General features: G+C 43.0%; 1 protein-coding gene across 1 annotated transcript; it reads left to right on the top strand.

Moving 5' to 3' along the window:
* On the top strand, positions 1–2,011 carry LOC137833289 (uncharacterized). The gene is made up of 2 exons (XM_068641649.1): positions 1–1,141; positions 1,446–2,011. The coding sequence occupies exons 1-2, from the start codon at positions 1–3 to the stop codon at positions 2,009–2,011; spliced, it is 1,707 nt and encodes a 568-aa protein (XP_068497750.1).
* The last annotated feature ends 15,633 nt before the right edge of the window (positions 2,012–17,644 follow it).

The following is a 17,644-nucleotide window of genomic DNA, read 5'->3' as shown; positions in this document are numbered from 1 at the left end:
ATGGCTACGCCTTATTTACCTTGTGTAAAATTGCCTAGTTTTAGTGGTGAGGGAGATCTTAATGTGTACTTAGGGAGGGAAGCTAAGGTTGAGCAAATCTTTCATGTACATGGGGTCTTAGATGATCAAAGGGTTAGACTAACATCTTTAGAATTCTTAGAGTATGCCATGCAATGGTGGCATCACACTCTCATGGACATTGGGCTAAACAAGAGGTCGTCTGTGGTCTCTTGGAACGATTTAAAAGCTTGCTTGCGAGATAGATTTGTTCCTCCACACTTTAGGAAAGACCTATTGTTGAAACTCCAAAGGTTTCATCAAGGCACGCTAAGTGTGGATAATTATTTTAAAGAACTCGACACGCTTTTAGTTAAAGTTAATATGAATGAGAGTGAAGATGCTAAGATGGCTAGATTTGTTAGTGGTCTTAGAAGGGACATTCAAGATGTGGTAGAGCTTCAAGAATATTCTTCTTTACAAACTTTAGTTCACCTTGCTAGCAAAGTTGAATCTCAAATTGCAAGGAAAAATGCTTTCAAAAATTCTTCTAATGATGGCTACTACCACTCTTCTTGGAAAAACAAAAATAAATCTTTTTCAAAGTTTCCTTCTAAAGATTCTACTTTCAAACCAAGAGATTCTAAGCCTTCTACTTCCATTCCCACGCCTAAATCACCAACTAAATCGTCTAGTAAGAAATGTTTTAAATGCTTAGGCTATGGACATATTGCTTCTAATTGCCCTTCTAAAGGAAATATGTATATGCATGATGGGGTAGTGGTTAGTGAGCATGAGTCCGAAAACTCTAGACGTTCCTCACCTTCTAGATCCCCAAGTGAGCATGAGAGTGAAAGTCCACATGTAGGTGACCTATTAGTGATAAGACGAATGCTTGGACAAGTTTTGAAACCCTTTGATGAAAGTCAAAGAGAAAATATTTTTCATACAAGATGTCTTATTAATGACAGGTTATGCTCTTTAATTGTGGATGGGGAAAGTTGTGCTAACGTGGCAAGCACAAGAGTGGTAGATAAGCTTGGATTGTCTACCATCTATCATGCCAAGCCCTATAAATTACAATGGTTAAGTGAGGTAGGTGAGATTATTGTTAACAAGCAAGTCCTCATTGCATTTTCTATTGGTAAATATAAAGATGAGGTCTTGTGTGATGTTGTACCAATGGAAGTCACACATATTCTTTTAGGTAGGCCATGGCAATTTGATAGAAAAGTTTTTCATGATGGCTTTACCAACAAAATTTCTTTTAACTTCCATGGACACAAGGTCATACTTAAGTCTCTCTCTCCAAAGGAAGTCCATGAGGACCAAGTTAAAGTGAGAGAAAAGAGAGAGAAAATGATAAAAAAAAAGTTTCAAGAGAAGCCTTCTCAAGTCCACACAACAAATCAAAAAGGTAATAGTTGCTCAAAAGCCTATTTTTTTAGCTATTCCTAGGATTATTGATTGTGAGTTGGCTAAGGATAGTCCCACGTGTTTGAATAACTTGGTAAAGGAATATGAAGACGTGTTTCAAGATCCTCCTAAAGGCTTACCACCTCTAAGAGGGACTGAACATCAAATTGACTTCATGCGCGGGGTTTCTTTACCAAATCGTCCAGCATATAGGACCAATCCCAAAGAGGCTAAAGAGATTCAAGAACAAGTTGAGGGTTTAATTGCTAAGAGGTGGGTACAAGATGGCATGAGCCCATGTGCTATGCCTGTCATACTTGTCCCTAAAAAAGATGGGACATGGAGGATGTGTACGGATTGTCGCGCTATAAATAACATTACCATCAAGTATAAGCATCCCATCCCTAGGTTAAACGACTTGTTTGATGAATTGTTTGGGTCTAAAATATTTTCCAAAATTGATCTTAAGAGTGGTTACAATCAAATTCGTATTAAACAAGGTGATGAATGGAAAACCAATTTTAAGACCAAATTTGGCTTATATGAGTGGTTAGTCATGCCTTTTGGCTTGACTAATGCTCCTAGTACCTTCATGTGACGCGTGCATCATGTTTTAAGAGCATTCATTGGCAAATTTGTTGTAGTTTATTTTGATGATATCCTTATAATTAGCTTGTCTTTAGAAGATCATGAGTCACATGTTAGGCAAGTCTTAGAAACTCTTAGGAAGGAGAAGTTATATGCTAATCATGCTAAATGTTTCTTTGCATTATATCATATAGACTCCTTAGGATTTGTTGTAAATTATAAAGGGGTGCATGTAGATCAAACGAAAGTTGCAGCAATTCAACATTGGCCTACACCCACCAATGTGAATGGGTACGAAGCTTTCATGGCCTTGCTAGTTTTTATAGGAGGTTTGTGAAAGACTTTAGTAAAATTTCCGCACCATTGAATGCTATAGTAAAGAAGGATGTGGTTTTTAAGTGGGGACAAGAGGAAGAAAAAGCTTTTATAACTTTGAAGGAAAGATTGGCTAAAGTCCCCATCTTGGCCCTTCCTAACTTTACTAAAACATTTGAAATTGAATGTTATGCCTCCAATATAGGCATTAGGGTTGTCCTCCTTCAAGAAGTCCAACCCATAGCTTATTTTAGTGAAAAACTCAAAGGGAATCATATCAATTACTCCACTTATGATAAAGAACTTTATGCTCTTGCTCGAGCTTTACAAAATTGGCAACATTATCTTTTTTCCAAAGGAATTTGTGATCCATAGTGATCATGAGTCCCTTAAATATTTGAAAAGCCAAAGCAAGCTTAATAAGAGACATGCTAAGTGAGTGGAGTTTATTGAGCAGTTTCCTTATGTGATCAAATATAAACAAGGTAAAATTAATGTGGTTGTCGATGCTCTTTCAAGAAGATATACCTTGTTAAATGTTTTGGATATTCAATATTTAGGATTTGATCACATAAAGGAACTCTATAGTGATGACCTAGATTTCTCTCTAATCTTTCAAGAGTGTTCCAAGGGAGGTCACAAAGATTTTTTCTTACATAATGGTTTTCTTTTTAAAGGAAAAAGACTTTGTGTGCCCCAAGGATCTATAAGACAATCTCTTGTTAGAGAGGCTCATGAAGGTGGGTTTATAGGACAATCTCTTGTTAGAAACATTGCATGAACATTTCTTTTGAATTGACCATCATTTAATATATTCAATGGATTAGTTAGCAAGATTCATTGGTAATGATCCTCATTAAAATAAGAAGGGATTCTCAACATCATTAAACAAATAAAAAGAAGAAAAAATGTTACTATAATCGCATTTTTCCTATTACTCAAAAAGGAGTTATGTTAACAAATTGAGAAGATGCCTATGACAAAATGGCTCTTCAATTCTGTGTCAGACTTCTATAATACAAAACTTAATGCCTATTCAAGTGTGAAGTTGTGCTTCGGAAGACATCTTCACTGCAAGGAATCGTAAGACCACCCATGGGATGATCATATCCAAACTCTTCCTCTGCTTCACTCAACATGTCCTGGAATGAAGGTTGGCTCAAGTATGATATGGGGATCACAAATCGCTTCATTTTCTCTCCAACGTACACTGCAAGATAACCCTTTGGCACCTCCATACCCTTAGAAGATGTTTGGTTTGCTGCGAATGATGTCCTTCTGATACTAGGTAAACGAAAGCCCATTGTTGTGTTGTATATTTGCTCAGACTTGATAACAAAATGGTATGAAAAGAGCTTGAGAGCTGAGGCTTATGAATTTTGTTGCTTCAGGATGTGAATGATTTGTGTTGGTTCTAAAATGCTTGCAACGGTGAATATATATAGATAAAGCTTATGTAAGAAGGGTACTTGAATTATTGGTGAAAGATTATGAGATAATAGTCATGGGCCAACTGCTAGACAAGGGCATGTGGTAATGTCCATAGGACTCTTAAAAGTATATGTGTGAAAAAAACAATCTAATGCGCCATGACATTGACACTTATTTGGCGAGAGGAATTTCATTTCTGGAAGTTGAAATGGTTGTTCTCAAATTTGCCAGACACAGAAAGAGTGTGGTTCATAGGGCACCGTGAACATGCGTTCAATATTGCTTCTCTTCTAACCTCCAATTCAATTTAGTCTACACATGGCGATGCATGTGAGATGTCTAAAGCATGTCGATCATTGAAATAGTTGTAGCATCATAACTCATGAATAAGCATTGCTTTCAATTTTAATTTGAAGGGGGTAAATCTGTTGGCCATAATCTAAAAAGGCGGGGTAAGTAGTCCCATTGAATTGCCAAGTCCTTGAAGGAGATATTTAAGACAACACCTTGTGATCTTGTCTCTTGGTTGAATCCATTGTAGACAATCAAAAGATCAATAATTGAGGTTTATGAGTTAGCAGAGGGCATTTGGAAACTATATATGCAGTACTAGTTTGGGTTTCATGCACCACAACTGATTGCATTCCTCAAGTAATAGAAGTTAAAAATTTCTTTCATACACAAATCCTCTAACATCAATATATTCTTTATGGAGTGAAGAAAGATAAAACAATGGGTTTCCGCATAAAAGGTATTCTTAGACGAGCATCAGTTTCTACAATCCAAGTGGCCTCCAAGGGGGGTGAAGTACCAAAGGGCTATATTGCAGTTTATGTTGGAGATGAAATGAGGCGGTGTGTGATTCCAGTATCATACTTGAACCAGCCTTCATTTCAAGAATTGCTTAGTAAAGCAGAAGAAGAATTTGGATATGATCATCCAAAGGGTGCTCTCACAATTCCATGCCAGGAGGATGAGTTCCTAAATATCATCTCTCACTTCAATCAGTTGTAAAGCATTTTCGTGGAGAACCTGAGATAGATAATCTTAGAGGAAGCAAATAGAAGATATAATGTTAGATGAGACAAGTTTGTAAATCACTCTAGCAGGCTGGACCTTAGGGAGACTGAGCTAGATCATAGATTAACTGAGGCAACTTTGTACAGAAGGAACTTCCATTTTAAATTTTTTCTATTTTAGTTTGTAATTTGAAAGTAAAATGATGTTACAAAGATGAGAAAGTTTTTACAAAACATTGTTAAAAATATGAATCAAGTTTAGTTGATATATATCAGGAAATTTGGTGCAGCAATTATTTCATAGATATTGATCTAACTTATACTGTTTCTAACTATACATTCTCCAATGGCCGTTCCTTCTTCTGTTTTTCTGTTCGTTCGTTCTTCTGTTTTTCTAATGGAGACTGAGATAGATATTCTTAGGTGAGACAATTGTAAAGAAGTCAGTTTTTGTTATTCTAAAGATAGTTCGAAATCTCACATCATTTAAATTAAAAGATAGAGTAAATTTATAGTATATAAGTAGAGTAATTCTCATCAAAGATTGAAGGCTGTTAACTAAAAAAAAGTGCAATACAACATATTTTTAAACCACTTTTAGCTTAGCCGAGTCTTAGTGACTTATACAACAGTTTCATTCCCATGAAGATCTTATCCATCAACCTCTAATAAGTTGCACCGGTGTTCTTTAGTCCGAAGGACATAACCTCGTAGTAATAGTAAAAATTCGTTTTTTCCTTGTCTCTTGGATGCATGCGAATCTGGATATACCCAAAGTATGCATCCAAGAAACTCAGAACTCAATGTCTAGCTGCCCTATCCACCAATCGGTCAATGCTAGGCAATGGATATGGTTCCTTCATGCAGGGCTTGTTTAGGTCAGTGTAGTTCGTGCACATCCACCACTTTCCGTTCGACTTCTGAACCATTGCAAGCCAAGTGGTGTATTGGGCCTCTTGTATGAATCCGGCGTTAAGCAGCTTCTCATCCTCAGCCCTTGTAGCACCTCTTTTTTGGTCACCCAACTTCCTTTTCTTTTGGGCAATTGGTCGAGCTTCTTTATAGACAGATAGTCTATGAGTGATGACCTTGGGGCTAACACCAAGCATGCCCGACGCGGTCCAAGCAAAGAGATCAACATTCTCTACTGGCGTTTGGCGTATGATAGTATCGTCTGGGAATAGATGTTCCCACATTGGTGTTGTGCTTTCATCTTGCGAATAGAGTTGAGGAGCATTCTCTACTCGTCGGCTCCACCCTTAGGCTGCTAGCATAACACTCCCTAGCCATATTTTCATGCATCTGCACCGTGATGATCTCACCTGAAGCCGAGGGGAACTTCATGGTCAAGTGTGGCGTTGACACAATCGCTCCCACATGATTGAGAGAAAGCTTTCCCAAGAGGATGTTGAAGGAGGTATTGGCCTCGACTATCAAATATCTTATCTTAATGGTTCAGTTACAGTACTTATCCTCCCCAAAAGTGGTGTAAAGGTCCATGTAACCTCGAAGTTTAATCTCCATTTCTCGTATCCAGAATTTCATGAAGGTTTTCTAGTAGGGTGTATCTACCGAACTTCATTGATCAACCAATGTTAGCATTATTGCGAAATTGTCAATCATAGTTATGACCATTAGGTCATCATGGGCTAGATCAATGGCCTTGAAATCCTCGTTTGTGAAGGTGAATGGAGACATCCTCGGTCGGGTCATCACCATGGGTGAGTTTGTGGATTGTATGGTGTGAAGGTGTTTCTTCCGGACTGAGCTCGAACATCCCCCGCCCACGAATTCACCCTCAATTGTGCTAACCACCTCCCTATCATCCAGATGTTTTGATTTGGAATTCGTTCGGGATCGTTGTTTCGATCGTCTTTCCTCTTCTCGTGTTCGCCGAGGACAATAATATCTTCGCCCCTCGTCCCTTTTTGAGGTCTCTTCTCTGTGTTAGGACGAGCGATTTGCAATGCCTTTATCTCCTTGCATAATTTTTCACAAATGTCCAACTTGGATAAGTTCTTCAATCTTATTCTTTAACGTTTAACATTCTTCAGTTGAGTGCCCATAGTTGCGATGGTACTTAGAGTTTATAGAAGTGTCGATGTCTTTTGGGCTCAACACCTTTCTTCGATTGAAAATGAGGTCAGAATTCTACACTTCCTCCGAGACTTGGCTCCCCTTGGTGTTAAGTGGCGTATAATGTTGGAAGCCTTTGCCAAGCGCAAGTCGACTCTTCTTTTTATCTTTTCCCTTCTTAACTTCAGTCTATACCTGATTCTGATACTTGCAAGTTTTTCCAACTGCATGAATTTTGCTACCCGTTGCAATAACTCATTCATGTTAGTCATCGGCTTCTCACATAGGCTGTCAGCAAACGAGTCTGGTCATAGGTCCGTCATCAAAAGGTGCATTGACACCTCCGGACTCAGATTCTATATATCCAGTGACACTTTGCTAAACCTCTTCATAAACACTCAAAGTAACTCTCCCTTCTCCTGCCATACACTCACCTGTGCGATGGAGGTTAGATTATATGGCCGACTAGTGGCGAACTGTGTTCCGAACTTAGACATCAATGTCTCAAAGAAACATATAGAGGCTCCCCCTTTGAACGATATGAAGAAGACTCGACACAACCCCAAGTTATCAGACGAATACAAGCTCATTTGGGGGGTGTAGAAATGGACATGCTCATCCGAATTCGTACTCCCGTCATAATGGTACACATTTAACCCTTCCAAGTAGGCAATAGTTGTGCTCCCATGATGTTATCAGTGGGTGGGTGTCTTCTAGATCCTCACATAGTATCGATTGTGTCGGTGGACCGATTGAGTCGTGATTTAGCATTGTGACTCTTAGTCTGCAAGGGGTGTGTCGTCGTTGAAGGTCAGTCAGATTAGTCATGGGCCTCTCTTGTTGTTGGGTGCCTTTAGACACATAAGTTTGTTGTTGTTTATGAATAGGCTTTCCCTCAGTCAGTTGTCGCTTCATTTCCTCGTTCTCCTTCCTTAGAAATTGAATCTCCTCCTCATTTTTCTGCCTCATCTCGACCATCTCCCTTTGCAAAGACAGGAGTAAGGCCAACTATTCAGCTTCATTAATCCTCTTGCTCGTATTGGCTAGGAGTGCTCAGGACCTTGGTCCAAGCGTTTAGGTATGGTCAGCTCGGTTATGTGAGTTATGTCTAGCTCAACCTGGGCCTAAAAATTTGTTACAAGGTCAGTCAAGGTTTTTTAGTAAGTTTACGTGGAAAATATTATTAATTAAATGCATGAATAATTGAATTAGTTCTAGTATATTATTAAATGTAAGTAAAAGCGGATAAGAATGTTGGTGCTCGAAAGTAACAAGTACACGGTAAAACAAATTATTGTTGAATGATATTATTGTTGTTGAAGATTATATTTTGGATGTTGAGATTATATTCTCATTGATGAAAATTGTTGAAGGAATGTCTATAAAAGAGGTTTGAGACCCCCGAGTAAAGGTATGCTTTTTCTGAATACTTTAGACTGAAACAGATTTTATAGTTTGAATGCTCTCACTGACTTGATCGTCGAAGTGTGATCAATAGGTAGAGCCCCCTTTCTCTTAGTGGACCAGTATCTCGAAGCACCAATTGGAGATAGGTCAGAAGTGGAGCTCGCCCATTTAATCCAACTGAGGTCAACCGGCGAGAACATTTGGTACCCACCATGGTGCCCTGATTAAACATGATCCCATCCACATTGGCGACCGAGCATTCTGCGATATGAGAAACACAAGGCAAGAACCATTGGAATATGAAGGAAGTGAGGCCCCCGCCTTGCAACAAATCATGGAGACTACGAGGGCTCTCCAAGAGGCAAACGAAGAATATTGACGAGAGCAGGAGCAAATTCAAGAAAAAGCCAAGGCAAAGCAAGAGTGACTACGAGAAGAGGCCCAAGCTAACCTAAAATGTCTTCAGGCATCCCTTATGGCAGAGATCGTGGCCTCTCGAATGACTATGGAAGAGCATGCACAAGCCAATGAGGAGTTGCGCATGGCCAATGACTCTTACCTCAACCACTCACACTATTACATTCGAACAATTAGCTCAAGTTCTAGACAATTTACCTCATTCTACACCCATCTAGTCTAAGGTAATCAAAGTTTTTCACTTGATAATTTTCTCACTAGAATCACCTAATTCCCCACCTTCTATAAATTTTAAATATTTCCCCTCACACTTCACTTCTTTTACCTCAATCTCTTGACCCATTCTAGACATTCCCCATAACAAAGACTATCAACTTGAAGTTGTATATCACTATCAATACAAACCTACATCACATACATTCTCATCCTACGAGACCATTTACCTAGCCTCCTAAACCATCATCAATTGTTCTTGTCGGTTGACCTAGTCGTCAGTTGACTCCAATCCCAATCTCTGGCTCTGTCAATCTTTGGTGGAATCTGTTCTTCCCTTTGGAATGCTAGAATGCGGCTCCATTGAGACAGAGGGGGCCCTACCTGTTGATTGCACTCTGACGATCAACCTACCTTTACCTGGGATCTCAAGTCCCTTTTATAGCCTATCTCTTGTAATAGCTTTCTATCACGAAATCTTATCTCAACTGAAAGCATATGCATTAGGAAGATATTCTGTTTAGGGCACACTCTCTCAGCGTCGCAGCTGAACAGAACCCTTCCCTCACTGGAGTGCATCAAATCTTAACAGAATAACCGCATGGGTACCAACTTATGTACCAGCATCAGGGCTTCAATTTATTTCACGTAGGAACCCTCGGTGGGGCGCTACGTATCATACATGCAACCTACTCATTACTCCCTAGCACACATGGGCTTAGGTTTGGAGAAGATATTTTGCTCGGTTTAGACTCGTACGCACTAAGCGCACCCCTAGGTCCATTACTACCCCTTGCTGACCGCCTGGGCCTTGCACATAGAGGGTTACGTTAAGTATATAGGAAAGAAGTAAACACACCTCTCGAGCCCATCAACTTGGCCCAATAGCCAAGCTGATTTGTTTGAGACAGATGCTGAGCTTCGACCAGCGAGCAGTGAGCTTTGAGCGCTTTGGTCCAATACATCAACCTTCCAACCCTCACCTGAATACCTTAGCCTACCAAAAGATGTCATTGTCATGTTAGGACCTCCAACATGACAACGACCAATCTATCCCTCTAACCTCCCTAGCACAACCAAACCTCACCCAACAGCATCAAAAATGACCAAAATACACAAATCAGATAGTTCCTTAATATTCTGACCCATGGATCAAACGTAGAAATATTTATCACCGTCAACTAATGGATTTTATACTCCTCTAGACAACTTATTGAAGATTGGTAACATTATGATTCAACCCTTTGCCAAGAATCATATGTTTTTAATTCCTCTTATCCTAAAGACATCTAATGATTTAAAATACACCCTAGCATCAAATTCCCTAGTCTGCTTGTTCTTAACTATTGGAAACATAAGGAGCCTACAAGTCCTTGGCTCATGAAACCAACATATGCTCCAAAGGTCACTCCTAGGGATTGTAGTTATGTTTTTAGCAAAAAAAACATGGATTTCATAGGATATTGTATGAAGATGAAGCCATTATAGCATGGAATGAAAATTTGGATAGGCATTCTTTAAGTGTTTCTTCATCTAATGAAAGTGATGTCCCTTTCATTAAAAGAGGAATATTGTTTGAGGACCAGTTATCTTTTCTCAAGAATGTAGAGACATGTTCACCAAATAAATTCATACACAATGGTGAGAAGAAAAGTCGGAAACAATTCAACAACATTTCATTTCTCAACACCAAATCTGAAATGTGCATGAAGGTGAGCCCTATTTATAGCGAAAGAATGAGCAAGTTCCATGTGCAACAACCTACCATAACCCTAGTTTGCATTGAAAGTTTTGTATGCTCAAAGGTTCTAGAAGTTGAGCAAACATATTTTTCAACTTAAAATTTCACTCCTTGTTGCTTGTAACTCCCTTTTAAGCTATTCTCTCTTCTTATTTTTAGAAGTTCTATGCTTACTAGATTATGCAAATTATCACACATTGTTAAATGAAATATGAAAAGGTCTTCACAATTATTTTAATTCAACAAGAGTGATAAAAAATTTAATAAACAATATATACAGGATATATGTGAGAGAAATAAAGGAATGGGCTCAGGCCTAACTTCTGATAAAAGGGCCCAAGGACAAAAAACACTAAACCCCCCTCAAGTTGGTGGGTGAATATTCAACACACCAAGCATGGAGAGAAACCTATTAGACGTTTTAATGTTAAAAGGCTTCGTAAGGAGATTAGCCGGTTGGTTTTCTGTACCAATGTGTAGCAAAGGAAAGAGACCTTAATGAAGCTTTTTCCAGACCACGTGACAATTTATTTCTATGTGTTTGGTCATCTCCTGAAACCTGTTGTTTTGTGTTATATCCCTTACTAATTGACTATCACAAAAGAGACTATCAATGCCATTAGAGGTAATGTGAAGATCTTCAAGAAAAAACATTATCCATGAATTTCACAACAAGTAGTCGCAAGTGCTCGGTATTCTGCTTCTGATGAAGAGCGAGATATGGTGCTTTGTTTCCTAGTTCTCCATGACATTAAGAGTTCACCAAGGAAGATACAGAAGCCAGTGGCTAATCAACGTGTTGTGATGTATGATGCCCAATCTGAGTTGTTGATTGCCTTCATTTGCAAGCTTGTCTCTTTAGGATAAAATAACTCTTGTGATGGAAAAGATTTTACGTAGCGAATGATTCTTTGTGCAGCTTGGTGATGTGCCTTTGTAGGTGCTTGTAGAAACTGCCTAAGAAAAAATTATGTAGGGTCTTGTATTCACCAAGTAAAGCAGTCTTCCAATGATTCTTTTGTACATAGAGATGTCATGCATTGGTGTACTTTCATCGAACAATTTGTCATTCTTCTACACCATAGGTGTAGTTGCTAGTTTTGCACTCAACATTCTTGCATCTGCCAAGATTTCAAGAGCATATTTACATTAACAAATATGGATTTCTTATGTAGTTCTAGCATCTCTAGTCCTAGGAAGAACTTCAAAAAACCTAAGTATTTTATTTTGAAAGTTACATCTAAAGAGGTTTTGACAATATCAATATGTTTAGCATTGTTTCTAGCAATAAGAATGTCATCTACATATATAAGAAGAGAAATGAAAGAATTTTCAATTTTTCTCACAAAGATAGAGTTATTAGTATTTGAATGAGTAAAGTTAATGGAATGAAGAAAAGAAGGAAGCTTATCGTACCAATGTTTACTTGATTGCTTCAAGCCATTGAGTGACTTCCTCAAACAACATACTTGATGTGTCTTCTCAGAGACAATGCATGCAAGAGTGCAGTTTTTACGTCAAGTTGCTCAAGGTGCCAATTCATAATAGTTGTTACTGCGAAAATGGTGTGTATCATGGCAAGTCTTGCCACGGGTGAGTACATCTCCATGTAGTCAATACCTTCATGTTGAGTATAGTCCTTTGCTACAACCCATGGTTTGTATCTTTATTAGTCTTTTGTTGAATTCTATATACCCAATTGCATCCTATGGTTGTCTTGTTTGGTGGGTGTTCCATCATTTTCCAAGTCTTGTTGTCTTGTTTTCTGTATCATCATCCTTCATGGCTTTCATCCACTTGGAATATTGCTTTGCTTACTCATAATTCTGAGGCTCAGTTTGACATGAAATAGATAAAGTATATTTCCATTATTTTTCTACTAATCTTTTGTATTATATGTACCGCCCTGGTGGTCGGGTGTGGTGACGTGGCATCCTGCCACAGTATAGGCGTGTTGACAAGGCGCCAGGTTGGCAGAAGGGAAGGAAGTCGGGGGGCTCGTGTAGTCGCCAGTTGTTATATTGGCGTGTTCCGATCACCAGCTTACCAGAGTCGGCGATCGCCAGGTTCAAGGATGAAGTCGCCAGGTGTAGATTCAGGCGACCTAGTCATTGGAGATCGCCAGAGCAAGCACATCGCCGAAGATGAAGGAAAAACAGATTGTGAAGGCGGCCGACGAGACCACAGGGAAGGTGTATGAAGGCCCCTAACTCGCCAGTTCCAGTAGAGATCGCACTCCCAAGTTAGCTATGCACTGGGCAGTACCATGCATAAGTAACTTAGCCAAAATGAGAGTAGAAGCAGCGCCAAGTCAAGGAGGCTCCAGATGATGGCGCGTGTACGACTGGATGCGAGCCACGTGTCCAGGTCTGTAACTGCCAGGAGAGAGAAAACAACCAGGTATATAAGAGTTCTCAACGAACTTTCTGAGGTACGCACGTTCAGTTCATACACTTTACGCTTTAGAGTTAGAGCTGACTGTGAGAGAGGATTTGCACGGTTCTTGTTCTCTTAGTACTTGGTGATCCCGTCACTGACTTGAGCGTTGGAGTGCGATCGGCCGTAGCGGCGCCGTACTGTTTCTTTGCAGGTTCTTGAGGTAGATCCCGAAGAGGAACGGAGGTGAGAAGCGGTGCACACGTCGATCCTTTGACGAGGCGGTTTCCAGTGTTCCGGTCAACAGGCAGGATCATCAGCCGCCCACCATGGGACCGTGTAAAGCTTGCTCCCATCCACAGCGCGAGTTCTTGGAAGTTTTCGAAGTTTTCTGCGTGGTTGTGTGCTGGTGCAACCATCGTTCACGGTTTGTCTGAGTTTCGTTCGGTGAATTTGCGTTTTGCACGCTCGTTTGGCTTTCCGATCGGTGGAGTGAGGTTTCCTGCTGTTTGCGCGCGTTTTGTTCGGTGGAGTTTGAGTTCCTTCGCTCGATCGGTTGTTCGAAGGGTTTCTGGTGAAGTTGTGGTTTTCTTTGAAGGCTTACGGTGTTCTTGAGTTTTCTTGCGCAGTTTTGCACTGTTTTCTCCGATTGATCGCTGATTCGATCGTGGTTGAAGTGTTGTTCGCGGCATTCCTGTGATTCGCTGAAGTTCATGAGAAAAATGAGAAGCAATCGATCAAGTCCGGTCGCGCCCGTGGCACCTGTCGCTGCTGAAGGCGCCGCTGGCATGACCATGGCGCAGATGGCGGAGATGATGCGCGCGTTGCAGGCAACTGTGGAAGCCTCACGCGTGGAGCAGGCGAGAATGCATGAGGACCTGGTCGCCTCTCGCGCCAGGAATGAGGAGCTCAGCAAAATGACTGAGGAGCTGCGTCAAGCTCTTCAGGAGCAGCAAGGGCGTTCTGCCGCGGAAGAGGTTGCGCCATCGTTGCCACCTCGTGTTTTTCCCATGCCTTTTATTCAGGCGATCACGGACACGCCCATTCCCGCGAGCGTGGTTCCGGTTAAGGCTGTTTTCACCGGCGTGGAGGATCCTGAGGCTCATCTCACCACGTTCCATACGCAGATGATGCTGTCAGGAGGGTCAGACGCCGTCTACTACAAGATGTTCGTGAGTACGCTCCAGGGAACGGCGTTAGAGTGGTTCGTGAGCCTGCCTAACGGCCACGTAACCAATTTCCAACAGTTCTCGAAGATTTTTGTCGAGCAGTACATCGTGAATAAGGCACCGCCCAGGGTGTCTTATGATCTGTTTGATATAAGGCAGTACCAGGGAGAGTCCCTCAGGGAGTACCTGAACCGCTTTGGAGCGCAGATGGTCAGATCGCCGGCCAAGGATGAAGAAATGCTGGTCTATGCCTTCAAGAAGGGCGTGCAACCAGGACCATTCTGCGAGGCCTTGATCAGGGCTCACCCTGCGAGTTTGCTGAAGTCAGGCGACTTGCGGTGGCCCATATCGCTGACGAGAATGAAGTCGCCGAGAAGAGAGGAAGCGTGGCTCCCGCCAGGCCACGCGCCCAGACCAGGATCCAGCCGCAGAGGGTGCTGGAGACAGCAGCGGCGGCCAGGAAGGACCAGAGGACTCGCCATCCTTACGACAGGAGGAACAAGGGGAGGAGCCAGGGGCGCCAGCAACCAGCACGCAGGGAGTACAATCGCCCGTCTAAGCACAAATTTGTCATGGGACTAGCGGATCTGATCGCCATCCCTAACATATCTGCTAGGTTGAAAGCGCCCGAGAAGGTGGGCGACAAGGTGCTGGGGACAAAGTCGGATGCCTGGTGCGAGTTCCACCAGTGTTTTGGCCACGCTTTGGACTCGTGTTTGTCTTTAGCATACCAGCTCGACGATCTGGTTAAGAGCGGGTTCCTAAATGACTATCTGCTGGACAGGAGGACGGGGGGAGCGTCGAGTTCCCAGCCAGCAGGTGGAGAAGCCCAGCAACACGAGATGCCTATCCACGGGGAGATCCACACCATTGCAGGGGGTTTCTCATGTGGTGGATGCACCGCATCGCAGAGGAAAATGTATGCGCGATCGGTGATGACAGTGGACATGTTTGAAGATCACTCGTCGGAAGTGGACATTACGTTCACCAAGCAGGATCTTCGGGACGTTGTGCCTCATGACAACGATCCCATAGTTATTTCGTTGGTTACGGCGGGGAGGAAGGTCCACAGAGTTTTGGTGGACAAAGGAAGCTCGGCAGACGTGATGTTCTGGCCGACTTTCATGCAGCTGGAGTTGCCTCTTGACCAGCTAAGGCCCTATGGAGGATGCCTATATGGGTTCGCTGGTGATCAGGTGGAGGTCAGGGGGTACATTGAGCTGAGAACCACGTTTACAGATGAGGCTGGGTCGAGGACGGAGAAAATCAAGTACCTCATCGTAAACGCCCCCTCAGCGTATAACATCCTGTTGGGAAGGCCCACGCTCAACAGGATAGGCGCCATTCCGTCAACTCGGCACATGAAGGTGAAGTTGCCGTCCATGGAAGGGGTGGTGATCACGATCAAGTCTGATCAGAAAGAAGCGAAAAGGTGCTATGAGAATAGCCTGAAAAACAAAAGATCAGTGAGTTATGTAACCACCACCCCGCCTCCCGGTGTGAAGCCCAGACCACTGGTAACAGAGGAGGCCGCCGGAAGGGATGTAGAGATGGTAGACGCTGAGCTAGAGGAGAGGAATGCTGGCCTGGAGGAGGAAGAGGCGCGGAATCGCCCTGAGAAAGCAAGGGAACAGGGAATCGCCAGGGCGGTGATCGCCAGAGAATCCAGGCCTAAACCCGTCGAGCAGTGGCTCGAAAAGGAGATCGGAGGGAAAATCTTCAAGCTGGGAAGATCTCTGGAGGTCGATCTCCAGGACCAGATCGCCAAGGTGATTGAGCGGCATCTGGACGCGTTTGCGTGGTCCGCTTCGGACATGCCCGGGATTGATCCCGACTTCTTGTGCCATCATCTGGCGATGGACAACATGGTGAGACCGGTGCGACAAAGGAGAAGAAAATTCAACGAGGAGAGGAGGCAGGCGATCAGAGATGAAACACAAAAACTCCTCGCTGCAGGCCACATCAGGGAAGTCCAGTACCCTGAATGGTTGGCAAATGTCGTGCTGGTGAAGAAGAGTAACGGGAAATGGCGCATGTGCGTCGATTTCACCGACCTGAACAAAGCTTGCCCAAAGGATTCGTATCCTTTACCAAGCATTGATGCCCTGGTTGATAGTGCTGCAGGGTGTAAGTTGCTGAGTTTCTTGGATGCCTTCTCAGGATATAATCAGATCAAGATGCATCCCATGGATGAAGAGAAAACAGCCTTCATGACGGAGAGGTCGTGCTATTGCTATAAGGTGATGCCGTTTGGGCTGAAGAACGCGGGGGCCACGTACCAGAGGCTGATGGATCGAGTACTTGCACCAATGCTGGGAAGGAACGTGCAAGCCTACGTCGATGACATGGTCGTGACCTCGCAGGAAAAAAGCAAGCACGTGGCGGACTTGGAAGAATTATTTACGACGATCGCCAAGTTCAAGTTAAAGCTCAATCCGGAGAAATGCATTTTCGGCGTGGAGGCTGGAAAGTTTTTGGGTTTCCTCTTGACTGAAAGAGGAATTGAAGCCAACCCAGACAAGTGTGCCGCCATCTTGGCGATGAGGAGCCCGGCTACGGTGAAAGAAGTCCAGCAGCTAACTGGTCGGATGGCAGCCCTATCTCGCTTCGTGTCAGCTAGCGGAGAGAAGGGGCATCCCTATTTTCAGTGTCTGCGGCGCAATAACAAGTTCGTTTGGACGAAAGAGTGCGAGGAAGCTTTCGTCAAACTAAAGGAATATCTGGCGAGCCCGCCGGTTCTGTGCAAACCGCTGGTGGGGATCCCTCTCAGGTTGTATTTTGCTGTAACTGAGAGGGCGGTGAGTGCGGTGCTCGCCCAGGATCAAGATCAGGCTCAGAAGCCTATTTATTTCGTGAGCAAGGTGTTGCAGGGCCCAGAAACGAGATATCAGGCCCTGGAGAAGGCTGCGCTGGCTGTGGTGTTTTCGGCGAGGAGGTTGTGCCACTACTTCCACAGTTTCACAATACTGGTAGTGACTGACCTGCCCATCCAGAAGGTCTTGAAGAAACCCGACGTTGCGGGAAGGATGGTGAAGTGGGCGGTAGAGTTGTCAGAGTTTGATATTAAGTACGAGCCCCGAGGCCCGATCAAGTGGCAAATCTTTGCAGATTTCGTGGTTGAGCTCTCATCAGAGGCGACGCGGGTTGAAGGGGACGATTTCCGTTGGGTACTCTCGGTGGATGGATCGTCGAACCAGCAGGGTAGCGGTGCTGGAGTCATATTGGAAGGACCCAACGGCGTGCTGATTGAACAATCTTTGAGGTTTGCCTTCAAAGCCAGCAACAATCAAGCAGAGTATGAGGCGCTGATCGCCGGAATTTTGCTGGCCAAGGAGATGGGAGCTAGGGTGCTGATGGCTAAGAGTGACTCGCTGCTAGTCACGGGGCAAGTAACAGGCGAGTTCCAGGCTAAAGATCCACAAATGGCGGCTTACTTGGCGTATGTGCAGGAATTGAAGAGTTCCTTTGCCTCCTTTGAA

Source organism: Phaseolus vulgaris, chromosome 6, assembly GCF_000499845.2.
Source record: "Phaseolus vulgaris cultivar G19833 chromosome 6, P. vulgaris v2.0, whole genome shotgun sequence".
NCBI lineage: Eukaryota > Viridiplantae > Streptophyta > Magnoliopsida > Fabales > Fabaceae > Phaseolus > Phaseolus vulgaris.
The sequence above is the reverse complement of the archived record's forward strand: the minus strand, read 5'-3'. Positions and strand labels throughout refer to the sequence as shown.